Below are 27830 nucleotides of genomic sequence, written 5' to 3' on the forward strand. Positions count from 1 at the left end.
TCATTTTCAGAACCCAGTGTTGCAGAGTACTGGATTTGAAGAAGAGTTGCTTTCAGATTGTTACACATGGCTCAGCCGTAGCAGGTGAGTGGGCAAAGTCTTCCCTAATACCTGCATCCCTTATCCTCTCACAGGATTGAAGTCAAACTTACATGAATCCTGTTCTGGTCATGATCCTATTGCTTAGTATCTTCTTATAAAAAACAAAAAGAAGAAATGAAGTTTGAACTAAATAAATTCTAGAGTTCATGTTTTCTAAAATTCAACGGGAGAACAAAAGTAGTTCTCAGGCTGCAGCAGGTGGAGTGTTGGGACTTTTCTAACTGGGCTGATGAGCACAAATGTCCAAGCACCACTTAATTTTTCTCACTTAGAAAGGATACTTTTAACTGATTGCCATCAATATTCTTGACGTAAAGGAATTCGGCTTTGGTTAATCTTTTAGATCACTGTATCAGTTATCACATATGATTGCATAGCACTATAGACTAGAACTGATGCCTGGAAGTCATTTTGATATGTCTCCTTCCTGGCTCTATTTACAACCAAGTACAGCTGTGGGGTGGTTCTTTTTGCAGGATTAAGAAACCCTGCAACTCTTGAAATAAACCAGATGTTTTCCATTTCAAAGAAGATCACACCTAGTGAGGTATTTATTTACAAGCTTCACCACAAAACAAAAGAAGATAAGACAACTTTCAAGGGACACAGGTCATAGAAACCCACAGAACATCACAGCTTTCCCAACTTCCTGGGAAGTTGCAAAAGAAATGCACAAAAGCAGACCTTGCTGGCTGCAAACACTTGTAGATTAAGGTTATAAAGACCAGCAAATTACAGGGAGAGTTATACCATCGTGTGAGAGACTCTCACTTTTGTTTTCTATCCACTTTTCCAAAAATACGTCCTGTAATACACATACAAAGGAGTGGTTTTTAAAACATGTTCTAAAATCAGCATCTAGGGAAACTACAGGAATACTCTAGGAAGAGATTCTCAAAACAAAAACAAAACCACCACGTTTTAAATATCGAAAGTGAAAATAAGTATAACTTAGTGACCAATCATTGGAGACAACAGGTTTGGCATTCGAGCAGTGGCTAGATTGAAAGGCATTATTTGAGTAGTTTACTTCTCTTTTAATTCATTCTTTCTTACTTTTTTTTTTTAAAGCATCAAATTGTTGAGCCCGAGGACACCCACTTGAAAAAGGTACAAGGTACTTCCGACCAGGCAGCCCCAGCGCGCAGCCAGGGAGTGTTCCGGAAGCGGGTCGCCGCGCTTGGCCGCCCGAGGCGGGTAAGTGGGCGCCTTGTTCCCCCGCTGCCGGGCTCTTCTTAGTCATGGGCTGGACGGGCCATGTGTGGCATCCCGGCGAGATCTGCGGGGCCGGGGACCTCGTGGTGGGAGGAGGGTGGGGAATGCCGGGCCGAGAGCAGGCGTGGCGGGGCGGGGGTGGTGGCGGGGCGCGGGTGGTCAGCGGCTCTGCGGGACCCCTAGCCCCAGCCCCACCGCCGTGCTCCTGCGCAGCCCGCAGCCGGGGTCGCGGGGACCGCCCTGCAAGCGAGCGGACGCGCCTGCCCGGCCCACGAGGCCTTCTCTGTGCCGTACCGGCCTCTGACCCAGTTTCCTTTGCTTTGCTTCATTTCGGAAATTGAAACTTAACACGGTTTGTGTTTCCCCACTGTTCTTCTAGTGTCTCTGGAGATGGTTCTTCGGAAAAAGAATCCCTTAATGAGATTTACGCTCTTGGCAGGCTCAGGGTTTGGCAGTCGTGCCTCACTTTTACGAATACGCAGGGACTTTTAGAAAGAGACATCCACAAAAGAAGGCGGTGTTTCCTTGTCTATAAAACAAGCATAAGGTTTTTTTTTTTAAATTATTTATATCATCATTAATCACCACCTCTGTTTCCCCTTCACCTCGTTCCTTTCTTTTTGCTGCCAGGCATGCGTGTGGGAAGACTTAATTCTATTAGGCCGGGCACCAGAGTGATACGAGTATATTAGGGAAATAGGTAATAAATTGGTGGAGGCGGTTTGTATTAGTTTTTTCATTCACTGCCATACATCCCTACGGACTTAAAGGCTTTAAGAGCCCTAAGTATATTCTATTAAAATTCTATACGTTAGATGTCCAGTTGGGGGTCCTTGGGTTAAAATCAAGGTATCTGTAGGCTGCCTTCCCTTCTGGAGGCTAATGGGATGAATCTGCTTTCTTTCTCTCTTTCAGCTTCTTTAGATTGCTCACCTTCTTTGGCTCCGTCGTGCTCTTTCTCTGTCTTCAGAGCCAGCAATGTTGCATCTCTGATCATTCTTCTCTTGTCACATTTCACTCAGATTCTGCTCTTCTGCTTTCCTCTTTCTCTTTGAAGAAGGACGCTGTGATTACATTTGTCCTCACCAAGAATCCAGGAAAATCTTTATATTTTAAATCTACCTGATTATCAATCTTCATTCAGTCAACAGCCTTAATTCTCCTTTGTAAGTAACCTAACATATTCACAGATTCTTGAGGTTAGGATATGGGCATCTTTAAGGGAAGCCATTATTCTGCCCACCATCTGATTGCATAAAAGAAAAACTATTCCCATTCATGCCAAGAGGGAAAGTATCCAGATGCTAGATATGCTGTAAGAAGTTTTGAGGATCTTATGTAGTAGACCATTTATATGAATTAAATATATTATCGAGAGCCTTTACTACAAGGTCTTAAGAGTATAGACCTAAAAAAAAAAAATGCAAATAATGTTACAGCTTCTGTTTTTTGGAAGCATAATAAGAGAACCTCATGTACTTGGGATGTACTGAGCATAACAGATATCTGGATCAAGATATCACACAATTCTATAAATATTGAGTGTTTTCTGAGTGTGAACTTGTGCTCTGAATGGATACAAGGAGTGGACACGGTCCCTGTCCTCAAGGTCATGACACAGTCATGGACAATGATGCAGATGCACAAATAATTAAAGTTCCCCCAAAGAGGTAATAGGGAGAGAAGTAACGTCCTTTGGGGGAATCAGAAGAAGCTTCAAGAACTTGGGGGGGGGGTTGGGATGAATGTTGAATCTCAGGTGGAGATTAAGGTTGGGAGGGGAGAAAGGATGTGACACTGAGGGACAGGAAGGAGAAGAGAAACCCTTAGAGACATCAATGTGGTTAAGGGACTTGGTCCAGGAGTTGTATAAATGGACTAGGAAGACTGGGAAGTAAGTTGGGGTTAGATTGTGTACGACCTTGGGTGAACACTGTTATAAGGACTATGCAGTTGTTGATGCAATCAAGAGCTACTAATATATCTTTTAAATTATTTTCATTTATTAAAGTTGTTTTATTTTTATTTTTTGGGGAGGGGAGGCCACAGGGGTTGAACTTGTGCCACAGCAGCAACCACTGCTGCGGTGAAAACGCAACGTCCTTAACCTGCTATGCCATGCAGGAACTCCCATCTTTTTAATTTATTTTGTTTTATTTTATTTTATTTTATTTTTTGTCTTTTTAGGGTCACACCCATGGCATATGGAGGTTCCCAGGCTAGGGGTCGAATTGAAGCTACAGCTCCCAGCCTATACCACAGCCACAGCAACTTGGAATCCTTAACCCACTGAGCGAGGCCAGGGATCGAACCTGCAACCTCATGGTAATTAGTCAGATTTGTTTCTGCTCCCCATCTTTTTTATTATTGAACCCTCTCAAATTTACAGAAAAGTTGCAAGTAACAACTTTTCTTTTTCCTGAGTTATTTGAGAGTAGGTTTTCAACTTTATGACCCATTGCCCTGGAATTCTGAATGTTTATTTCTACAGAAAAGATGTACAGTGGTCAAAATCAGGAAATTAATGTTGATACATTACTGCCACCTAATCTTTGGATCCAACTCAAATTTTGCAATTTGTCCCTATGATATCTTATATGAGAAAAGGACCCAGTTCAGAATTATGTGTTGTGTTTAGTTGTGATGTCTCTTTAAGTGTACTGTCTGGGACAGTTTCTCAGTCTTTCCTTGGCTTTCATGAACTTGACGCTTTTGAAGAGGACAGGCCAGTTAGTCTCTTGTTTCCTCATGTTTGGATTCAGATTATGCATCTTTCGCAGGAATATCATAAAAGTCATGCTGTGTTCTCAGTGTGCCTATCACCTATCAGATGATTTTGATGTATCTCATTATTTACTTTGATTACTTCATTATGATGGTGTCTGCCTGGCTTCTTCACGGTAAAGTTACTCTTTTTGCCCTTTGAAATTAGTAAGTGCTTTGTGGGGAAGTATTTCTTTTGTTTGTTTTTGTTTTGTTTTGGGAAGCTTTATTCATAGCAGCTCCAAACTGAAAACAACCAAATATCCATCAATAAGAGAATGGATAAACAAATTGTGATGATTCACTTTTTTATTACCACACAGCAATAAAAAGGAACAACCTACTAATACATGCAATAACATGGGAAAATCTCCAAAACATGCTAAGCTTAAAACTCTAGCACATGAAATTGGATTGTTCTGATCATTATACAACTATAGATGTGATAAATTCATGTGAGTAATAAAAAATTTTTTTTTAAAAAACAACAAAAAAACTCTAGCACAATAGGGAATTATATCCAATCACTTGGGATAGACCATGATAGAAGATAATATGAGAAAAAGAATGTATATATATGTATGGCTGGGTCATTTTGCTGTACAGCTGAAACTGGCACAACATTGTAGGTCGACTATACTTAAATACAAAAATTTTAAAAAACTGCTAGCACATATAAAAGGGTACGTTCTAAATGACTCCACTTATATGAAGTTCAAGAACAGGTTGTTCCCTGTAAGGAAATTTTAACTCAATTAGAAAGAATCATTTACTGAGTACAAATAATGTTCCTAACTCTTTGGGGTACTGTTCTAGTAACATTCCTAAGGAACTAGAGCATACCTTAGAGCACAAAACAAAATGTCAGCCCTCGCAGGTTTTTGTATTCTTGTAGGTCAGCTTGACATATTCACTGCAAAAAGGCAAGCAGATATTTATCCCCGCTGAAGGTGTTGCTCTCCTTCAAGGGCTTGTCAATGCCAGGACTGGTGAGTGCTCAAAATGCGTAACCAAGTAATTGGGATTGCACTGGAATTTGGTTAGCAGTACTTGTGGGTAAGTATTTTGAAACTAACCAAATGGTTCTTTCCTCACCAAAATATCTATGTATCTAAGATATCTATGTATCTCTCTATCTATCTAGCTACACTGGTGTGGACTCACAGTTCTCCATTTTACTCAGTGAATCATTGTTTATTTTTATGCTTCATTGATTCCCAGATTTGGCCAGTGAGAACCTTATTAAGCTGGACTCTAAGCTCTTGTGACATATCCTCATCATTCTTTGAGCACTTCTTGTGTTCCGGCATCATAAATGCTTATTTTGTGCTTTCCTGTCCCAGTTCTAGAATCAGCCATTTCTCTGAATAGCCTTGGTTCCTGGCAGCTGAGAATAGTATTAGAAACCAAATTCTGGTGCTTGATGTGCTCATTGCTATTGTCTTTGTTTCCAGGCCCTTTTAGCAGATAGGACTAGGGAATATGACACCCACCCCCAGCCTCCTGCCACACACACACAAACTTCGTGTGTGTGTGTGTGTGTGTGTGTGTGTGTGTGTGTGTATTTTGGTCTTTTTAGGACCGGACCCAAGGCATATTCAACCCCACCATTCCCAGGCTAGGGGTTGAATTGGAGCTGCAGCTTCAGACCTACACCTCAGGCACAACAACGCCGGATCCTTAACCCATTGAACAGGGCCAGGGATCAAACCCACATTCTCATAGATATTAGTTACATTCATTACTGCTGAGCCACAAAGGGAACTCCTTAAATCTATATTTAAATTTTTGTACTTTTCTATCAATTTATCAGAAATAAGGAGATTATACTGATATCTCCAGTTTCAATCCATAGCATTCATTCTATTTTTCTCCCTTTCTGTATTTACAATCATCTTACCTGAGAGTGAAAAAGTTGGCTCTTATTATCCCCCATATATTTACTTACTTGATAAATCCTGTTTATGTACCTTTGGCCATTGGGAGCTGCAGGCTCATCTTGGATATTTCCTGTCCCAGCAGTGTAGTCAGGCTCAAAGGAGCCCTAGCTCCTTTTACTGGAGAATAGATTAGAAACTAAGATCTGCCCCACATTGGTAACCCCCATCTTTAAGAGATAGAACCTCTATAGGACAGTGGGGGCGGGGGGACTCTTCTTCCTCCTCCCAGCTGTCCTGGGAGCTATTTGCTTTCCTGTAATAAAGACTTTGCTTGCTTGCAAAAAGAAAAAGAAAAAGAAACCAAGATCTGGGTGCTACATGACCGCTTCTTTTTTTTCCAGTCTTATTGAGAAATAATGGACATGCACCACTGTATAGGCATGATGATTTACAGCATGATGGTTTGACTCACACATATTATGAAATGATCACCATAGTAGGTTCAGCTAACATCCATCTTGTCATATAGCTATAATAAAAAGAAAAGACAAAAAAAGACAAAAAAATTCTCCTTGTGATGAGAACACCTAGGATTTACTCTCTTAACAACTTCCCTGCAGATCATATAGTAATGTTAGCTATAATCATCATGTTATAGGTGACAGCCCTACTACTTATGACTAGAAATTTGTTCCTTTTGACTACCTTCCTCCAATTCTCCCTCCTATTACCCTCTGACTCTGGTAACTACAAATAGTAAGTGAAATAATACAGTATTTTTCTTTTTTTGATCTAACTAATTTAACTTAGCATAATGCTATGAAGGTCCTTCCATGTTGCAAATGGTAGAATTTCCTTTTTTTTTTTTTTTTTTTTTTTTTGGTCTTTTTGCCATTTCTTGGGCTGCTCCCGTGGCATATATGGAGGTTCCCAGGCTAGGGGTCTAATCGGAGCTGTAGCTGCCAGCCTACGCCAGAGCCACAGCAACGCGGGATCTGAGCCCCGTCTGCGACCTACACCACGGCTCATGGCAACGCCAGATCCTTAACCCACTGAGCAAGGGCAGGGATCGAACCCACAACCTCATGGTTCCTAATCGGATTTGTTAACCACTGCGCCGCGACAGGAACTCCAAATTTCCTAATTTTTTAATGGCTGAATAATGTAATATATTAACATTATATATATCATTATATTTACTATGTAATATAATTATTACATTATAATAATATAATGTTATATATTATATTTACTATATGATTATTATAATTGTTAGTGTTATATAATAATATAATTTTTATAATTGTATTTTTGTGTTATTTCTATATAATTATAATTACTTTATATAATTACATATTATTATATAATTATATTACCTAAGTGTTGGTGTGCGTGTATATATATTTATGTACACACACACCACCACTTCCTTATCCATTCATCCATTGGTGGACACTTAGGTTATTTCCATGTGCCTTATTGCCTGTACTCATATTTGAAGAGAATGCTGCTTCAGTCAGAGGTTATTGGAAATAAAGGAGGAGTTCCCATCATGGTTCAGCAGAAACGAGTCTGACTAGTATCCCTGAAGATGCGGATTCGATCCCTGGCCTTGTTCAGTGGGCTGAGGATCCAGCGTTGCTGTGAGCTGGGGTGTAGGTGGCAGACATGGCTCGGTCTGGCATTGCTGTGGCTGTGGTGTAGGACAGTGGCTACAGCGCTAATCAGATCCCTAGCTTGGGAACCTCCGTATACCTCAGGTATGGCCCTAAAAGACAAAAAAAAAAAGAAAAGAAAAAAGAAAGAAAAAGAAAGAAAAAGAAAAGTAAAGGAGAAATTTTTTTCCTGTCCAAGTATGGTCTCAGGGGCAGGGTTTGTGAAATCTCCAGGTAAGAACCCCAGTACACATAGAGGAAGTGTGTTTGGAGGTCTTTTTACTCCAGTTACAGTTGGGGACTGTAATAGGGAAAATTAAATATTTAAATAAAAACCTTAGAAAATCTAGGAGTTCTCACTGTGGTGCAGTGGGATTGGCAGCGTCTCTGCAGCACCGGCATGCGTGTTCGATCCCTAGCCCAACACAGTGGGTTAAAGGATCTGGTGTTGCCACAGCTTTTGGCATGGGTCACACCCGAAGCTGGGATATGATCCCTGGCCCGGGAACTCCTTATGCCATGGGGTGGCAAAAAAGAGAGGAAAAACAAAAAACCTTTGAAAAAGTCTAGAAGACCAAAATAATAATCCTTTAAAATGGAGCAATAATTGATTGAGATGTGAACTACAAAGGAATATTAACACTCATCATTTTATATTACAGTGTTAAAGAGCAAAGGATTTTTAGAACCCTTTTATATATTTATAGATGTGAAAATTATTTGAAATATACTTTGTATATAAGCCACATAATAATAAAGACTTGGATGATAGGAAAAAAGATAGAGCAAAGAAGAGATGTTTCTTCCATAAGAGAACAAAAGTTATTTTTTCTTCTTGAATTTATGTGTTTATACTATTTTTAAATTATTTGTTTTTTTATAATATTAGGGAATCATGGCAACGGATGAAAAGGAAAAAAAACAAGATCTTAAGGAGGAATGGCCAGCTGAAGAAGTTATGAAAGATGAACAAAACCAGGTAAAAAGGGAAAAATACTAAGTACTATTAAAAATTAATTTATATAAGGAGTCCCTGTTGTGGCACAGTGGAAACGAATCTGACTAGGAACCATGAGGTTGCGGGTTCGATCCTTGACCTTGCTCAGTGGGTTAAGGATCTGGTGTTGCCATGAGCTGTGGTGTAGGTTGCAGATGCAGCTCGGATCTGGCATTGCTGTGGCTGTGGTGTAGGCCAGCAGCTGTAGCTCTGGTTAGACCCCTAGCCTGGGAACCTCCATATGCCATGGGTGCGGCCCTTAAAAAAAAAAAAAAAAATTATGAGAGTTTCTGCTGTGGTGCAGTGGGTTAAGGATCTAATGTTGTCTCTGAGGCTGCAAGGGTTCAATCCCCAGCCTGGTGCAGTGAAGCTTCCAATATTACCACAGCTGTGCTGATGTAGGTCATAGCTGCAGCTCAGATTTGATCCCCAGCTGGGAAATTCCATATACTGTGGGTACTACTGAAAAAGAAAAAAGAAAATTAGCTTATCTCTAAGTTTTGCAGCAAGACATGTTTTATATGTCTTTCTCCAACATTAACTTGAATTTAGGAGAATACTAGGGTTTTCAAAATATTTTTACTTCCGTTATTCACGAGTTACAAGAAGAATCATGTTTCTCTTCTTTCTCTTATATAGCTTACAACATTAGCTGCTTTTTCCTTCCTTTCTCATTTCTTTGATTTGCACCTAGAAGATAAGAGCTTAGCAATTATCTGATCAGGCCCAAGGGGGAATGGAGGCTCAGGTAACTCAAATCACTTACCCAAAGCCATCTGTCTGGCATGTCAAGGCAGCTATACTATGGGAACCACAGCAAAATGATTTTTTAAAAAAATTGCCCCAGCCTACTATAAGTGCAATTTAGAAGTCATGTTCTGGTCACAAATAGCCAAGGAGTTCATAGAGCACTGACCTAAGATTTAGAAGATACGTGTCTCAGTCATTGCCCTACCACAAACATTTCTCTGATTTTGGTTTGGTGTTTAAGGTGGTTTCCTTGTGTGTATAATGGAGATAATAATCCTTGGCAATGATAGGAAAATCTGACAGGTGATGATATAAAACCTTCAACAAATTTATTATTCATGTGATCAGATTTACTTTGAGACTGTCAGTGTCTTTCTTTGCCTTGTTCAGAGTGAGAGAAATTTTGCTTCTTTCGAGTTCATTTAGAAAAATTAGGTCAGGGCTGTTTAAATTTTTGGTGTTATTTTGTTTTATTTTTAGAAATTAATTGATGAACTTGAAAAGGAAAATATTCAGTTAACAGAAGAGCTCCAAAAACTTGAAGCTGAGTTACAAGAGACCACCACAAACTCCCAGGTACCCCTTTAATTATTTTGTGTATCACATTTTTAACAGATTTCATTTTTCAGAAAAAGCAATTTAATTATACAGAATTCATTTCTAAAACATTATGGTCATCTGTGGCACCATTTGTAGCATTCCAAACTGAAAACCCAACTGTTCCTCCAAAGTAGAATGAATTAATAAATTGGGGTGTATTTGCACAATGGAATACTACACAGCAATGAGAATGAACAAACTACAATTACATGCAATAACGTGGATGAATTTCATAAACACAATATTGAGCCAAAAAAGGTAAAAGCAGGCATAACATGCTTCCATGTAAATAGAGCACAAAAGAAGGATGTTAGATGTTAGTATGGTGGTTACTAGAGGCAGGTGAAGGGGACCCAAGAGGGCCTCTGGGATGTTGGTCTTGTTCTGATTATTGATTTGGGTGCTGGTCGCAGATGTGTGATCACTTTGGAAAACTGCCTCTTGTTTATGCTAATGCATATTTGAATATTCACGTATATGTTAATACAAAAACCCAAAAAATGATGGTCATTATCAATCACTTTTGGATCAGATTCCTGGTCTTCTCACTAAGTTCTTTCATTGCTCTCCTCGTCCAAGTAATTTAAGTGAGTTTCACTTAAAAAAAAAAAAAAAGTTGGATGAATATCTTCACCATTTAAATTCTCTCTTAAGTTTTCCTGTGTCTGAATTAGACATAACTTTTATTCCTTTTTTCTTCATAACAGTTCACACTGTTAAAAAATACTTACTTTAAACAATTTAAATACTAAAAGCATTGTCACTTTTTGTTTCTGTAATGGGGGATAGGGTATTGAATATCAGAAAATGAGGTTTCCTGTGTTTGTGAGACTTAGAGAAGTCTCTGTTAAGATTCTGTTTACTTCTCAGACTGGAGCCAGAAATATTGAGACCTGCAATTCAAAGGGCCTTGGGAACCCAGTCAGCTCAGTTGATCTACTTTAGAGAGGACTGAAACTGGGGTCCAGAGAGCATAAGTGAATTGCCCTCTGCCACAGTGTGCCCGAGACTAGAAGCAGGAACTCTCACTGTCACTCCAGAAAGCTCCTGACATCTCAGGGTATACTGGCTATTTCTACATTATTGGGAAACACTCTGCGAAACAACATTGCTGATCATTTTGAAATCAGACTTTTGGGAATCAGAAATTCTACGAAAGTTACATGTAGAGATGTAGAATAAATATCAGATTAGATCAAATGACTCATTGGATATTTCTAATCTCGTTGCAACTTTTGCTTTCAACATATAGAATAACCTTGGGAAATAGAAATCCAAAAGCTAACTCATGGAGTTCCTATTGTGAGTTGCAGTGGCTAACGAATCTAACTAGGAACCATGAGGTTGCAGGTTCAATCCCTGGCCTCGCTCAGTGGTTTAAGGATCCAGAGTTGCCGTGAGCTTTAGTGTAGGTTGCAGACTCGGCTCGGATCCCACATTGCTGTGGCTCTGGTGTAGGCCGGCGGCTACAGCTCTGATTAGAACCCTAGCCTGGGAACCTCCATATGTGGCGGATGTGGCCCTAGAAAAGACCAAAAAAAAAAAGGAAAAAGAAAAAAAGACAAAACCTGACTCTTTGTGCATTTATGTGTAGTTGTTATGTGTCTGTTAATCTCAGTGAGTCTAAGCAGCTAAGTACAACCACTTAACTTCATCTTCCACACTACCAATCTTGTTGATAGTGTCCTTTCACATTTTTATAAACCCAAGTTTTGGTAAAGGTTAAGAAGTTGGTGGATGGCAGGTGTTTAAATGTGATGAGTTTAAGTCACTGAATTCAAGAGTCTTTCCTTTGGATAAAATGATCTGAGTTTGCTGTCAAAATAACTGTACTATACACTTCATTCTATTTCATACCTCTGGCAGTGACGGGAAACATACTGTGTGATGATTCACTTGTGAGATAGCCTATTATGGGCACCGTTGCTTAAAAGCTACTTTTCTACAGAAAAGATGTAGGCTTTAGAATCAAACACCAGACAATATTGACCAGTTTAAACATTGATTAGAAAAAATAAGAGATTACGTACTTACAGTTTCATCTGTGAAATAATACGAAAGGATCAGCATCTGACTATATGACTGAGTACTTACCTGGAAAATTCCCAGGATATTAAATAAAACCATACTCAGTATTCTGTGGGGTTCTGAAGTCAATGGAGAGTGAATTATTGGATGATCAAATCACATTATTATTGGAAGGACTTAGGTTATTTCTTGTCTTGATTTTAATCGCACATTTCTGTTTGAATTAGATTCACGAGGATATTCCTGAAACAAAGATAAAGTTCACATCCTTAGAGAATCCTGAGAGTGACAGACAGTTTTCAAATATCTCCTATTCATGTCAAGTGAGCTCAAAAGTCCCTTATGAGCTACAAAAAGGACAAGCACTTATCACCTTTGAAAAAGAAGAAGGTATGACTATTGTTCAAAAATTGGATGGTGTAACCTCTGGAAAACACTGCGACTTTCCAAGAGTTTTCATAGATGCTTAATGATTGCTTTACAGTTTTTCCATCTATCATTCCATCTCATCCTCCTAGCAACACCCTGAGGTAGGTATAATTATCCCCTTTTCACAGATGAGAAAACTGACTCTGAGATGTTAAGTGACTTAAAATGATCACTCATTCAGAACATGATGACTCTGGGACTCAAGGCCAGGTATTGTGATGTCCAATAGGAGCATCTTTCCCCTTCACCTGCTCCCTGTAAATGATAATACCGGGAATAATGTTTCAAGCTAACAGAGCTCTACACACTTCTCAAGAGGGGTCTCATAGACATTATCTCATTTTGTATTCAGATGACTCTGTAAAGCAATAGGATAGGAGAGTTACACAATGGAATGTATTCGCACAATGGAATACTATACAGCAATGAGTTCTCTTAGCTCTATTTTTGTTTTAGAGCTAAGAGAATGTGTTCTCAAGTGTTTGAGTGATTTACCTAAGGGCATAAGGCCTGTGAATAGAAGGAGCTCTGGAGTCAGAAATTCAGGTGAGATCTGATGTTTGCTGTGTCCGCCCTGGTGTGGGACCCTCTTGAGAGCTGGGGGCACCCTAATGAGAAGCACCTGGCTTTGAGCAGCAGCTTTGCCCCTTTCCCAAAGTGTGATTTGGGTTGGGTTCTTTATAAATCTCAGATTTATTTTATGATAGGCTTTGTGGCAGTACTTACCTCGTGGAGTTGCTTTGAGTAGTAAATGAGAAATGTTGGAAAATACTTAGTGCAGTGTCTGTACTCATAACACTTAATAAATGTTAGCTGTCATTGTTCCATATTAGGATTTTTTTTTTTTTGAGGGGGGTTGCTGCACCTGCAGCATATGGAAGTTTCCAGGCTAGGGATTGAATTAGAGCTGCAGGTGCGAGCCTACACACAGCCACAGCGACACCAGCTCCGAGCCATATCTACCACCTATGCTGCAGCCTGCAGTAACATTGCATTCTTAACCAAGTGAGCAAGGCCAAGGATCAAACCGCATCCTTATGGATATGATTCAGGTTCTTAACCACTGAGCCACAATGGGAACTTCCACATTAGGAATTTTTCAGATAAGGAAACAGAAGCTTATATAAGATAAGGAACTTGCTCAAGGTCAATACAAGTGATAAATTGCAGAGCTGAGAGCCAAACCTTTAGTACCCTTGTGTTTTCTCCTGGATCAGCATTCCTCTGAGGCAGGCCACCATCTGGGCCTTTATTCTCATCTTTGTAGAGTAAATTCAAGTTTGGTGGTCTTCACAAGCCCTTTGGTACTCAGATTCTGGAAATCTATGATTATGACTCCGGTCTCCTGAGGCCTGGTTTGTTGCTATAGCTTGAAAATCAGTGTTAAAAAGAAGGCCTTCTGGCAGGTCAGTGTTGCACATACTCTTTGTCCACCCTGGGTCCACCCCTGCAGCTGAGGGAAGAGTGGGGAGCCGTGTTGGCAGCTGGCAGTGGTAATTGGGTTACACTGAAGGATGGATTTGGGAAGCAAGGATTCTGCATAGGAACTGCCTTGGGAACGCCAGGATTAGGATTTTCTTCAGAAACAGCTGCATCCCTGCTTCCACCCTTGTCATGACTCTGAGGTCCTCTTCTTCTAGGACACCTTTGGGCTTCTGTGCAATTAGACAGGAGTTGGCTTTTGACAGAGTCACAAAAGTTGAAACGCAAGCGGTCCCTCTCAGCTACATCAGATCACTGCGTCAAGTTTGAGGGGCGGGGGGTGGGGATTGGGAGGGAAAGATCATCATCTAAGTATTAGTTGATATTCTCTGCTGTTGTTGCCTATTGTCATGAACCAAAAAAAAATGTTATATAATTCAAGTTATAGAGTCATATCATGGTACGGCGAGTCTGAATTCCCACATGACAGTGCCCTGTTTTCTAACCCCGTTTCTGTCTTTCTGTGGTGTGCTATCTGGTTGTCATAAACACATTCAAGGTTTATAAGACCGGGAGTGGGCATCTCTTGTCTTCATGACAAATTGGAGTAAACAGCTCCAAATATCAACAACTGAAGTGTTATAAACTCTCATGTCACACAAAAATAAACACACACCTACATGCATTTTAAACTAACATATAGTTGCTGTTGGATTTCTAATGATTTTTGGCATAATTATATTACTGAGCTTCTTCCATTTGCATGGATAAATTAGACTTGATAGTTTTGTGATCAGTATTTCAAAGCTATTGACTTTTTAATGAATGATCTCAAGAGCATTTTCAGGAAAGTAAAATTCGTCATTAAATATGACCCCCGCATCCAGCCCCTGCAAAAGGCTCATTCTTTGATATTCAGGCCTATGCAGTCTTTGTTATGTAATCCTTAGTAAAGACAGGGACAAGAAGAAATGTTTATTTCTATGGTACATATAACATATTAAGGAGGAATGAAAAATGATAAATAAGATTGTCAGAATAACACTGACCTATGAAAGTTTTTCCAGCTTACTCAACATGCAAGAAATTTCTGGCTGTGCTTTAATACATGGGGGGAATTTGCTGATAATTCTGTCAACAGTGGAAAGGAAGGGCATGTTGTGGTACTGAAGTAATATATGAATTTCTGAAGAATTATCAGACTTACCTCTTGAGAGGTCAATCTAGAACTTGAGAATTTCTGCACTGTAATTTTTGCTGATGTATTTTGACATGAACATATCCTATATAGTGGCAAGACCATTATCACTTAGAAATCCTATGAAAAATTTAAAAATTAGATTCTTTAAAATGAAAGAAAATTTAAAATATTCAGAATAATTTGTTGTTAAACCGAACATGGAAAAGTGTACTGAAATATTGGAAATATTCCCAAATTATTTTCCAGTTGCCCAAAACGTGATCAGAATGGAGAGCCATCACGTGCAGATGCAGGGTGTCAAGGTGAAGGTTATGGCCAAGCCGGTTTCATTAAAGTCTGGAGTCAGATTCCAGGTAACACGGTGATTAAAGCTTTTTAGAATTCTGCTAAACACGGGTGCTTTTCTTATCTGTATTTCTGAATGTGAAATGATTTCCCAGGTTCACGTAGAAGTGTCTAAAATGAAGATCAACGTTACTGAAATTCCTGATGAACTGCCTGAAAGTCAGATGAGAGATAAGCTAGAACTGAGTTTTTCTAAGTCCCGCTACGGAGGTGGAGAAGTGGAGAGCGTGGAGTATGACAGGCAGGCCCGGAACGCTGTCGTCACATTTGTGGAAAGTGGAGGTATTCACGCGCTGGGAAAGTTAAACAGAACTCTCACATTCAGATTGTGTTCTGCCGTGTCTGAAAGTATTCCTTTTCTCCGTCTCTTATTTGGAATGGTATTAGGCAGCATCAAGACAGGATTTTTTTTTTTTTTTTTTTTGTCTTTTTGCTATTTCTTGGGCCTCTCCCGCGGCATATGGAGGTTCCCAGGCTAGGGGTCCAATCGGAGCTGTAGCCACCGGCCTACGCCAGAGCCACAGCAACGCGGGATCCGAGCCGCGTCTGCAACCTACACCACAGCTCACGGCAACGCTGGATCCTTAACCCGCTGAGCAAGGCCAGGGACCGAACCCGCAACCTCATGGTTCCTAGTCGGATTCGTTAACCACTGCACCACGACGGGAACTCCCAAGACAGGATTTTGTTTAAAACCTTATATAATGGTAGCGTCCTGAAAATGATTTCTTTGAATGCTACTGAGGTTGGTGATTATAAATAACAAGTCCCTGTCTCGGCTCAGAGGAAACGAATCTGACCTGCATCTGTGAGGCCGCAGTTTCCATCCCTGGCTTTGCTCAGTGGGTTAAGGATCCAGAGTTGCAGTGAGCTGTGGTGTAGGTCACAGACGTGGCCCAGATCCCGTGTTGCTGTGGCTGCGGTGGTGTAGGCCAGCAGCTACAGCTCTGATTCGACCCCTAGCCAGGGACTCTCCGTATGCTGTGAGTGTGGCCCTAAAAAGACCAAAACAAGCAAACAAACAAAAACCAAAAACCTTCAAGTCCCTACATCTTAGTGCAGTCTTATCAGGTGCCAGGCATGGGGCCAGATGTTTTAGATAGTCTTATCAGGCGCCAGGCATGGGGCCAGATGTTTTAGATATGTATCTCCTCTGATCCAAAGCACAACTCTGGGAGTTCCTTTCCTGGCGTGTCGCAGTGGAAATGAATCCAAGAACCATGAGGTTGCTGGTTAAATCCCTGGCCTCACTCAGTGGGTTAAGGACCCAGCCTTGCTGTGAGCTGTGGTGTAGGTCGAAGATCCAGCTTGGATCTGGTGTGGCTGTGAAGCAGGCTGGCATCTGTAGCTCTGATTTGACCCCTAGCCTGGGAACCTCCATATGCCCTGAGGTGCGGCCCTAAAAAAGCCAAAAACAAAACAAAAGAAAACAAAAAAGCAAAGCACCACTCTGGATATGTTATACACCGTTCTATTGATGAGGAAACTGAGGTTTAGGCAAGGTAAGTAGCCTACCCAAGATCATACAGTGGATGTGTGGAAGAGGAGTGTTTTATTTTTTTTATTATTATTATTTTTTTTTTGTCTTTTGTCTTTGTTGTTGTTGTTGTTGTTGTTGTTGCTATTTCTTGGGCCGCTCCCGCGGCATATGGAGGTTCCCAGGCTAGGGGTCCAATCGGAGCTGTAGTCACCAGCCTATGCCAGAGCCACAGCAACGCGGGATCCGAGCCGCGTCCGCAACCTACACCACAGCTCACGGCAACGCCGGATCGTTAACCCACTGAGCAAGGCCAGGGACCGAACCCGCAACCTCATGGTTCCTAGTCGGATTCGTTAACCACTGTGCCACGACGGGAACTCCGAGGAGTGTTTTAAAATGTATATAGGGAGTTCCTGTCATGGCGCAGTGGGTTAAAAATCCGGCATTGCCATAGCTGTGGTGGGGCCCAACTGCAGCATGGGTTCAATCCCTCCCCCAGGAACTTCCATGTGCCTCGGTGCAGCCAAAAAAGTAAATAAAGTAAAATAGAATAAAAGCATAAAACTGTCTCTTCCATCCCACTTATTGTGATTGACAAGGGTCTCTTAGGTGGAGGGAATTGATTGCAGGAAGTCAAGGGGGTGAGTAGAACAGCTATTCCCTTTTTAGGCAGAAATGGACTTTTTATCAAATCATCTTAGGAAGGTTTACATTCTTATGATTAAAAATAGAAAATTCTGCTTTTGGTAATATGTTCAAGTGATTTTCAGTGTAAAAATCTCTTGCTCTAGTTGATCTAGTTCTTAAGGCTTCTCCTGGGTTTGCACATATGATAGAAATCCATTTTAAAATGTTAGCTGATAGGTTTTTTCATAATAAAATATATCTTTTAAAATAAAATTAGAATAATAGAGAACAACATTAATTTAATAAACATGGAGACATTTCTCTAACTCTCCAAACTTCCCTTTTTATTTATGGTTAGTTGAGTATCTTTCCACATTTTTTTGGAATTGCTAGAAAATACGGTAATTCTATGTTTAATGTTTTGAGGGAGCACCATACTGTTTTCCACAGTGGCCCTCTCCACCACTGTACCATATTGCTGATTCAAGGTGGACTGGTATGAGGAGGAAAAAAACAGTGAGTGGACATTCTTAAGAACTGTTTCTGTTAAACACTATGCAGTCTTGACACATTACCTTTTTCTCTCCAGGAGAAAAATGTGGCTGTGAATAAATGTGATTATTTTTTGTGTTGGAGAAAATGTATGAATTTTTTGTTATTTGCCTTCACTTTCTCTAGATGACATTCAACATCCCCCATCTTTGATGAACATCATTAGGAGTTCCCTGGTAGCTCAATAGTTTAGGGATATGGCATTGTCACCGCTGTGGCTCAGGTTGCTGCTGTGGCTCAGGTTGCTGCTGTGGCTCAGGTTCAGTTTCTGGCTAGAGAACTTCTGCATACCATGAGAGAGTATTCTAATTGTAGTTTTCATGTGTATGTCTTGAGAGATTGGGCAATACTAGACCGCGTTAGGATCGCTGGGTTACTTTTTGCAGATGGTTATCGCATTTTATGTAGCTCGAGTTAGGTCTATCTGAGGACATTGCAGCCCACTGTACATTGATTGATAGCTCAAAAAACATCCAGCTATTTAAATTTCATTATCCTTTAGCCTTATATTTTTCAAAATTATGTATTGTAAAGTCTTTAAGTTGGACCGTAGGGTTTCTTAAAAATTAATCACTTAAGTCACTGTTTATTGTGATATTCTGTTTGAAGGAAGTTTTAACTTTGGTTAAAATGATTATGATATAAGAAATAAAATAACATTTCAAAATTGACTTCCAGTTGCTGACAGAATTTTGAAAATGAAAGACTACGCTCTTTATATAAATGAAAACTGCCATAGAGTTATGGTGGCTCCATTCATGGAAACACATTTGGAAAAATTTCAGGTAAAGTCATTTCTTTTCTTCCATTTTGGGAGCTTACTGCCTGCCCCTCCCAACACGCACAAAAAATAAAAAGGTATGAGTTTTGTTACTTTTTGAATCTTATTATTATGGGGTATCAAAATAATATCTTCATATCTGCTTGGTGTGGAATGAATTTATCTTGTTAAAGAATATTTTAATATAAAACCATACCTTATTTAGTTTACTGTACACTTGTTTTTTTAAAAAAAAACTGAAGTCATTTGGCTTATGGCACAGTATTTTTGTATGTGGAGACATAGATACATTTTTCTCATGTGTCAGCTATCATTGGGCATCAAAAATGACTCTTCCTGCTCCTTTTCTCTGAACTCATTGTCTTTAGTCCAAACCTGCTCCTTTCCTTTGTTCCTGCTCAAGTATTAAATGGCATCACTATCTACCCAGTCCACCATCCTGAAAGCTCTGTAATTTTTGGCTTTGCCTCACCTCCAACACTCATTTGGTTACTCAATCCTGTCACTTCCACCTCTGACTACCTCTCTAATTGGTCTTTCTGTCTGTAGAGTTCTTTCCTTTCCTCTATTTGTCACAATGCCACCAGAGTCATTTTTCTGAAACTCAGATCTGACTAACATTCTCTTGCTTGAAAAATCTTCCTGAAGCCCCTTGTCACTCCTAAGATAACATCCAAAATATTAAGCAGAACTGGTAAGATATAAAGTTTTGCAATTCAAAACTCTTAGGAAACCTTTCTTTTTTTTTCATTTTTTTATTACTCAAATGAATTTATCACATCTGTAGTTGTATAATGATCATAACAATCTGATTTCACAGGACTTCCATCCCACAGCCCAAGCACATCCCCCCACCCCCCAAACTGTCTCCTCCAGAGACCATAAGTTTTTCAATGTCTGTGAGTCAGCATCTGTTCTACAAATGAGTTCAGTCTGTCCTTTTTCCAGATTCCACATGTCAGTGAAAGCATTTGATGTTGGTGTCTCATTGTATGGTTGACTTCACTTAGCGTGATAGTTTCTAGGTCCATCCATGTTGCTAAAAATGCTGGTATTTCATTCTTTTTGATGGCTGAGTAATATTCCATTGTGTGAACTTACCACATCTTCTGGATCCACTCCTCTGTTGATGGACATTTAGGTTGTTTCCATGTCTTGGCTATTGTAAATAGTGCTGCAATGAACATTGGAGTACATGTGTCTTTGCGAGTCGTGGTTTTCTCTGGATAGATGCCCAGGAGTGGGATTGCTGGGTCAATGGTAGTTCTATGTTTAGTTTTCTGAGGAATCTCCATACTGCTCTCCACAGTGGTTGCACCAATTTACAATCCCACCAACAGTGTACTAGGGTTCCTTTTTCCCCACACCCTCTCCAGCACTTATTGTTTGTAGACTTTTTGATGATGGCCATTCTGGCTGGTGTAAGGTGGTACCTCAGAGTGGTTTTGATGTGCATTTCTCTAATAATGAGTGACGTTGAACCTCTTTTCATGTGTCTTTTGGCCATCTGTATGTCTTCTTTGGAGAACTGTCTGTTTAGATCTTCTGCCCATTTTTTGATGGGGTTGTTTGTTTTGTTGGTATGGAGCTGCAGAAGGTGTTTGTAAATATTGGAGATTAATCCCTTGTCAGTCGATTCACTTGCAAAGATTTTCTCCCATTCTGTGGGTTGTCTTTTTGTGTTGTTTAGGGTTTCCTTTGCTGTGCAGAAACTTTGAAGTTTGAGTAGGTCCCATTTGTTTATTTTTCTTTTTATTGTCAATACTCTGATAGGTGGATTGGAGAAGATGTTGCTGTCGTTTATGTCAGAGAGTGTATGGCCTATGTTTTCCTCTAGGAGTTTTATAGTGTCTGGTCGTATATCTAGGTCTTTCATCCATTTAGAGTTTATTTTTGTGTATGGTGTTAGGGAGTGTTCTAATTTCTTTCTTTTCCATGTGGCCGTCCAGTTTTCCCAGCACCACTTATTGAACAAGCTGTCCTTTCTCCATTGTATAGTCTTGCTTCCTTTGTCATAGATTAGTTGGCTGTATGTGTATGGATTTAATTCTGGGCTTTCTATCCTGTTCCACTGATCTATATGTCTATCTTTGTGCCAGTACCATGCAGTTTTGATGACTGTTGGTTTGTAGTGTAGTCTGAAGTCCAGGAGCCTGATTCCTCCAGCTCCATTTTTCTTTTTCAGGATGTCTTTGGCTATTCTGGGTTGTTTGTGCTTCCAAACAAACTTTAAAATATTTTGTTCAAGTTCTGTGAAAAATGTCCTTGGTAATTTGATAGGGATTGCATTGAATCTGTAGATTTCCTTGGGTAGTATAGTCATTTTGATAATATTAACTCTTCCAATCCATGAGCATGGTATATTTTTCCATCTATTTGTGTCATCTTTGATTTCTTTCATCAGTGGCTTGTAGTTTTCAGAGTACAGGTCTTTTGTCTCTTTAGGTAGGTTTACTCCTAGGTATTTTATTCTTTTGGATGCGATGGTAAACAGGATTGCTTCACTAATTTCCTTTTCTGCTTTTTCATTGTTAGTATATAGAAACGCTATCGACTTCTGTGTATTGATTTTGTATCCTGCAACTTTGCCAAATTCGTGGATAAGCTCTAACAGTTTTCTGGTAGAGTCTTTAGGATTCTCTAGGTATAGTATCATGTCATCTGCAAATAGCGATAGTTTTACTTCTTCCTTTCCAATTTGGATTCCTTTTATTTCTTTTACTTCTCTGATTACTGTGGCTAGGACTTCCAGAACTATGTTGAAGAGTAGTGGCGAGAGCGGACATCCTTGTCTTGTTCCTGATCTCAGTGGGAATTCTTTCAGCTTTTCACCATTGAGAATAATGTTTGCTGTGGGTTTGTCATATATGGCCTTTATCATGTTGAGGTAGGTTCCTGTTATGCCCACTTTCTGAAGGGTTTTTATCAGAAATAGGTGTTGGATTTTGTCAAAGGCTTTTTCCATGTCTATTGAGAGGATCATATGGTTTTTATTCTTCAGTTTGTAATGTGGTGTATCACACTGATGGATTTGCGGATATTGAAGAACCCTTGCATCCCTGGGATAAATCCCACTTGATCATGATGTACAATCCTTTTAATGTATTGTTGGATGTGGTTTGCTAGTATTTTGTTGAGGATTTTTGCATTGATGTTCATCAGTGATATTGGCCTGTAGTTTTCTTTTTTTGTGGAGTCTTTGTCTGGTTTTGGTATCAGGGTGATGGTGGCCTCATAGAATGAGTTTGGGAGTATCCCTTCCTCTGCAATTTTTTGAAATAGTTTCAGAAGGAGAGGTGTTAGCTCTTCTCTAAATGTTTGGTAGAATTTGCCTGTGAAGCCATCTGGTCCTGGACTTTTGTTTGTTGGAAGTCTTTTAATCACAGTTTCAATTTCAGAACTTGTGATTGGTCCATTCATCTTTTCTACTTCATCTTGGTTTAGTCTTGGAAGATTGCACTTTTCTAAGAATTTGTCCATTTCTTCTAGGTTTTTCATTTTATTGGCATATAGTTGCATATAGTAGTCTCTTATGATCCTTTGTATTTCTGTGGTGTCCGTTGTTACTTCTCCTTTTTCATTTCTAATTTTATTGATTAGAGTCCTCTCTCTTTTTTGCTTGATAAGTCTGGCTAGGGGTTTATCAATTTTGTTGATCTTTCAAGGAACCAACTTTTCGTTTCATTGATCTTTTCTATAGTTTTCTTTGTTTCTATTTCATTGATTTCTGCTCTGATCTTTATGATTTCTTTCCTTCAACTATCTTTAGATCTTGTCTGTTCTTCTCTCTCAAGCTGCTTTAGATGTAAAGTTAGCTTGTTTATTTGGGCTTTTTCTTGTTTCCTGAGGCGGGCTTGTATTGCTGTAACCTTTCCTCTTAGAATGGCTTTTGCATCCTATAGGTTTTGGAGTGTTGTATCTTCGTTGTCATTTGCTTCTAGGTATTTTTTAATTTCCTCTTTGATTTCTTCAGTGATCCATTGGTTGTTTAGTAGCATGTTGTTTAGTCTCCACGTGTTTGTGTTTTTTGCAGTTTTTTTCTTGTTGATTTCCAGTCATATAGCATTGTGGTCAGAAAAGATGCTTGATATGATTTCAATTTTCTTAAAGTTACTGAGGTTGGATTTGTAGCCCAGAATATGGTCAATCTTAGAGAATGTTCCATGTGCACTTGAGAAGAACGTGTATTCTGTTGCTTTTGGATGAAATGTCCTATAAATATCTATTAAGTCCATCTGATTTAATGCTTCATTCAGGGCCTATGTTTCCTTATTGATTTTTTGTCTGGTTGATCTATCCATTGCTGTAAGTGGGGTGTTAAAGTCCCCCACTATGATTGTGTTATTGTCAATTTCTACTTTTAAGGTTGTTAGCAGTTGCCTTATATATTGTGGTAAAACTGTGTTGGGCACGTAGATATTTAAAATTGTTATAACATCTTCTTGGATTGATCCTTTGATCATTATGTAATGTCCTGCTTTGTCCCTAAAAATATTCTTCATTTTAAAGTCTGTTTTGTCTGATATGAGTATTGCTACTCCAGCTTTCTTTTGATCCCCGTTTGCATGAAATATTTTCTTCCATCCTCTCACTTTCAATTTGTATGTGTCCCTAGAAGTGAAGTGGGTCTCTTGAAGGCAGCATATGTATGGGTCTTGTTTTTGTATCCATTCAGCCAGTCTATGTCTTTTGGTTGGGGCGTTTAGTCCATTCACATTTAAGGTGATTATTGATATGTATGTTCTTATTGCCATTTTATTAATTACTTTGGATTTGTTTTTGTTGATCTTTTCCTTTCCTTCTTCTCTTGTTCTTTTCTGCCTATAGAAGTTCCTTTAGTATTTGTTTAGTGTTGCTGAATTCTCTCAGCTTTTGCTTATCTGTGAGGGTTTTGATTTCTCCTTCAAATCTGAATGAGAGCCTTGCTGGGTAGAGTAATCTTGGTTGGAGGTTTTTTCCTTTCATCACGTTGAGTATATCATGCCACTCCCTTCTGGCCTGCAGAGTTTCTGTTGAAAAAGATGCTGATAGCCTTATTGGGGTTCCCTTGTATGTTACTTGTTTCTTTTCCCTAGCTGCTTTCAAGATTTTCTCTTTGTCTTTAATTTTGGTCAGTTTCATTAGTATGTGTCTCGGTGTATTCCTCCTTGGGTTTATTTTGTATGGTACTCGTTGTGCTTCCCGGATTTGAGTGAGTGGTTCTTTCCCCATATTAGGGAAGTTTTCGGCTATTATCTCTTGGAATATTTTTTCTGTCTCCTTCTCTCTCTCTTCTCCTTCTGGCACCCCTATAATATGGATGTTGGTGCGTTTCACGTTGTCCCAGAGTTCTCTGAGACTCTCTTCATTTGTTTTCAATCTTTTTTCTCTTTTCTGTTCTGTATCTGCAATTTCCACTAATCTGTCCTCTACCTTGCTTATTCGTTCTTCTGCCTCCTGTATTCTGCTGTTAGCTGCTTCTAGTGAATTTTTATTTCAGTTATTGTATTTTGCATCTCTTCTTGTTTAACTTGTATATCTTGTATCTCTTTGGTCAGTGTTTCCTGTAAGTTATCCATCTTTGCCTCCAGTTTATTTCCAATGTCTTGTATCTTCTTCAGCATCAACAATCTAAAGTCTTTTTCCTGGAGGCTGAGAATCTCCTCATGGCTTAGCTGTTTTTCTGGGGTTTTTCCTTTCTCCCTCATCTGAGTTATAGTTCTCTGCCTTTTCATTTTTATAGGTTTTTGGTGTGGTGACCTTTTTACAGATAATAGAGTTGTAGCCTCTCTTACTTCTGGTGTCTGCCCCCCTTGTGGCTGAAGTCAGTATGGGGGCTTGGTGTAGGCTTCCTGGTGCGAGGGGCTGATGCCTGCCCACTGGTAGGTGGAGCTGATTCTAATCCCTCTGGTGGGCGGGAGGCAACTGTGTGCCTGAGGCTCTTTAGGTAGCCTGTTTACTGAGGGGTGGGGCTGTGATCTCACCTGGATTGTTGTTTGCCCTGGGGCATCTCAGCAGCTGGCTGACAGGTGGGGCCAGATTTTCCCAAAATGGCCACCTCCAGAGAAAGGCATGGCTGCTGAATATTCCCGAGCTTTGCCTTCAATGTCCTTCCCTCACAACAAGCCACATTCACCCCTGTTTTCCCAGGATGTCATCCAAGAACTGCAGTCAGGTTTGACCCAGATTCCCTTAGAGACTTTGCTTTGCCCTGGGACTCAGTGCACGTGAAAGTCTGTGTGCACCTTTTAAGAATGGGGTCTCCGTTTCCCCCAGTCCCGTGGAGCTCTTGCGCAGAAGCCCCACTGGCCTTCAATGCTGGATGCTCTGGGGCTCTTACTCCCTGTGCCAGATCCCCACACGTGAGAGCTTGAAGTGTGGCTCAGAACTCGCACTCCTGTAGGTGAGTCTCTGTGAACCAGTTAGTTTTCAGTCTATGGAGCTTCCCACCCTGGAGCTATGGGGTTGTTTATATCGCAAAATTGCCCCTCCTACCTCTTGATGTGTCCTCCTCTTTTTCTTCTGGAGGAGGGTATCTTTTTTAAGGTTTCCGGTCCATTTGGGTCATGATTGCTCAGCCTTTAGTTGTGAATTTTGTTGTTTTTTAGGAGAGAAGTTGAGCTCCAGTCCTTCTATTCCACCATCTTAATCCCATCTGTGCCGGATCCTAGGAAATCTTTCTATTTATCTTTTCTATTTTCCTTCTTAGGTATTTTCAGGAGTATCTAAGAAGACGGTGCTTCTGAGTGGACTGGAAGACCTTCAGATAACAGATGAAGAAACTGTGGAGGATTTCATTAGCATTCACTTTCAGCGGGAGAAGAATGGAGGTGGAGAAGTCGAGGTGGTCAGATGTTCCCTCCGGCAACCTCACATAGTATACTTTGAAGAATAGAATCTTTGAACCTTATGAAAATTAGAGCTTCTAAACCCAAATAACTGTCAGTGCTTGACAAAAATGAATATTTTTTTCCTTAAAGGAATGAGAAATTTAATTCTTTAGTGTTCCATTATTCTTATATACAAAATACACTTCTATACAAAACACATTTCTATGCAAAATGTATTTCTATGTTTTTGAATTCTTTTTTTCCAGCTGTGCTGCATGTTGACAAATGCAGAAAGGGCACCGTATTAAAAACAATTTTGTTCGTGAATGTGAATAGGTGCCATGCCGATGGAAACTAACCATAAGGGATCCAATTGTTTGCCTGCCATGTTGGCTCATTCTGTCATGGTCTTGTGGGCCAATTCTCTTTTGGCTCCAGGTCCACCAATATGCAGACTTGACTCTTAGCATTTCCCCAAAGAAATTTTGATTCTGTAGACTTTATTGAATTTTTAAGGGACTTCAAGAACAATACTCTTCTACTTTGCCCAGCATTTCATTCCACATCTTCTAAGCTATTTCTCAGAGCCAAATGTGGTCTTTTTCTTGAACTTTCCTTCACCCAGAGTGCCAAGTGTACCCCAGTTCCTTTCAAGACATGCCCTTTCCAAATTGAACTTGTAAAGACCAGAATTTTCTTTTACACTTATAATAGAAAGAGTCAGTTTAAGGGATTGAAAACCTTGGAATAAAGATAGAGGTGAGTGCAAAGCTAGTGGCTCTTCACACATCTTGCCAGATGATGATGGATAAATGCCTAAAGGTAAAAACGCTATACCTGCCTGTTAGGGGTTTAAAATTTAGTTGGAGAGGGACTGCATTTATTAGCATCCCATTGTTTTTAACTTGCAGAAACTTTAAGTGGTAAAAGTCAAGGTTCCTATCAGAGAAGCTGAAGTTCTCTTTGGTAGGAAACTTTTGGACAGTTTTTATCCTAATACAGTATGTTTCATGAAGCGCCAAAAACAGAGTTGAATTCATATTAAAATGCTGGCAGAAATGAAATACTTTTAGAAGAGATTCTAAACCTAAACCTATCCAATGCTGCCTGCCATCTAAAATAAATAAAGGGAAAAGCTAAAGAAAAGGAGGGGACTTGTTTTTGCTTCTGATATTTTATGTTTAGGTTGTAAAGTTGTTAGACTACCATTAGAAATACTCATTACTTTCACATTTTTCTTTGGAATAAGAAATCCTGTCTCCAAACTGGGCAATTTGTGATAAATCTTCATATTCACTGTTTTAGAAAAAAAAAATCTCATTGTGTGAGTTGTTCTTTGAAAATAGTAGGATTATTTCAAGCTCCCCAAAGCATTAAGACAAAAAATTTAAAGAACCTTATTTAATTTCCATTGGTACAGTCTCACTAGAACAGAGGGTGTCATTTTTAGTCTGTGTCAGACTGCTGCCAATCAGAATTTTTTTTTTTTTTTTGGCCATTTCTTGGACTGCTCCCACAGTATATGGAGGTTCCCAGGCTAGGGGTCTAATTGGAGCTGCAGCCACCGGCTTACCCCAGAGCCACAGCAACACCAGAACCAAGCCGTGTCTTCGACCTACACCACAGCTCACGGCACCGCCGGATCCTTAACCCACTGTGCAGGGGCAGGGATCAAACCCGCAACCTCATGGTTTCTAGTCGGATCTGTTAACCACTGTGCCACAACGGGAACTCCAGAAATAATTTTTTCCTAATATTTAAGGCAAAGTTGGAAACAGTCATTTTTGTTTCTTTTGGGGGCCTTCTTCTGGCAGTAAAAGAGATAATTTGGTTCTATTTTAAATTTTCACAATGGCTTTGATAAATGTTACTTATTCTAGAAAATTATACTTTCTCTTTGGGTTCCTTTCACCATCCCACCTATGTGTGATCTGACTAAAACTCAGAAATCAAGCACTGGCTTTCCTGCTTATTTCCAGAGTTTTGGAGATTTTATCGGAGGAAAGTTTTCAAAAGTTTATCAAAAGATACTGTATCATCTATTTAACATATTGCATATTATGTTAGGAAGCCTTCAATTGTGTGACAGGTTGAGATCACTCCACCTATTAATGTGTGAAAAAGTTCTGTCAATATATAAGTCAGGAAAGACATATTTGGAATTGCAAGTCCCTTCTGCTGTTGTAGACTTATC

General features: G+C 39.7%; 1 protein-coding gene across 3 annotated transcripts; it reads left to right on the forward strand.

Annotated features, from left to right (window-relative positions):
* Nucleotides 1-1050: 1050 nt before the first annotated feature.
* On the forward strand, nucleotides 1051-26782 carry NMI (N-myc and STAT interactor). 3 transcript variants are annotated; one of them, XM_003359414.5, is made up of 9 exons: nucleotides 1051-1080; nucleotides 1174-1299; nucleotides 8505-8594; nucleotides 9843-9938; nucleotides 12218-12380; nucleotides 15289-15395; nucleotides 15483-15669; nucleotides 18725-18831; nucleotides 25516-26782. In XM_003359414.5, exons 3-9 carry the CDS (start codon nucleotides 8511-8513, stop codon nucleotides 25699-25701), a joined length of 930 nt encoding a protein of 309 aa, XP_003359462.3. In that variant the 5' UTR covers nucleotides 1051-1080; nucleotides 1174-1299; nucleotides 8505-8510; the 3' UTR covers nucleotides 25702-26782. The 3 variants fall into 3 exon arrangements, with proteins under 3 accessions (XP_003359462.3, XP_084854775.1, XP_084854776.1); XM_084998649.1 differs by having other exon boundaries at nucleotides 1174-1212; XM_084998650.1 differs by lacking the exons at nucleotides 1051-1080; nucleotides 1174-1299 and adding an exon at nucleotides 4880-5136.
* The last annotated feature ends 1048 nt before the right edge of the window (nucleotides 26783-27830 follow it).

The sequence above is a fragment of the Sus scrofa genome, chromosome 15 (genome assembly GCF_054392235.1).
Source record: "Sus scrofa isolate SSC_HxYL_T2T_F1_AM1 chromosome 15, Sscrofa_HxYL_maternal_Yorkshire_Landrace_v2.0, whole genome shotgun sequence".
In the NCBI taxonomy this organism is placed as follows: domain Eukaryota; kingdom Metazoa; phylum Chordata; class Mammalia; order Artiodactyla; family Suidae; genus Sus; species Sus scrofa.

Excerpts from the sequence above, each read along its gene's own strand:
- NMI (XM_003359414.5), top strand. The coding sequence starts at position 8,511 with ATGGCAACGGATGAAAAGGAAAAAAAACAAGATCTTAAGGAGGAATGG. Across the intron at positions 8,595-9,842 it reads TGAAAGATGAACAAAACCAG|AAATTAATTGATGAACTTGA; the intron begins GTAAAAAGGGAA and ends TTTTATTTTTAG. Across the intron at positions 15,396-15,482 it reads AGTCTGGAGTCAGATTCCAG|GTTCACGTAGAAGTGTCTAA; the intron begins GTAACACGGTGA and ends ATGATTTCCCAG.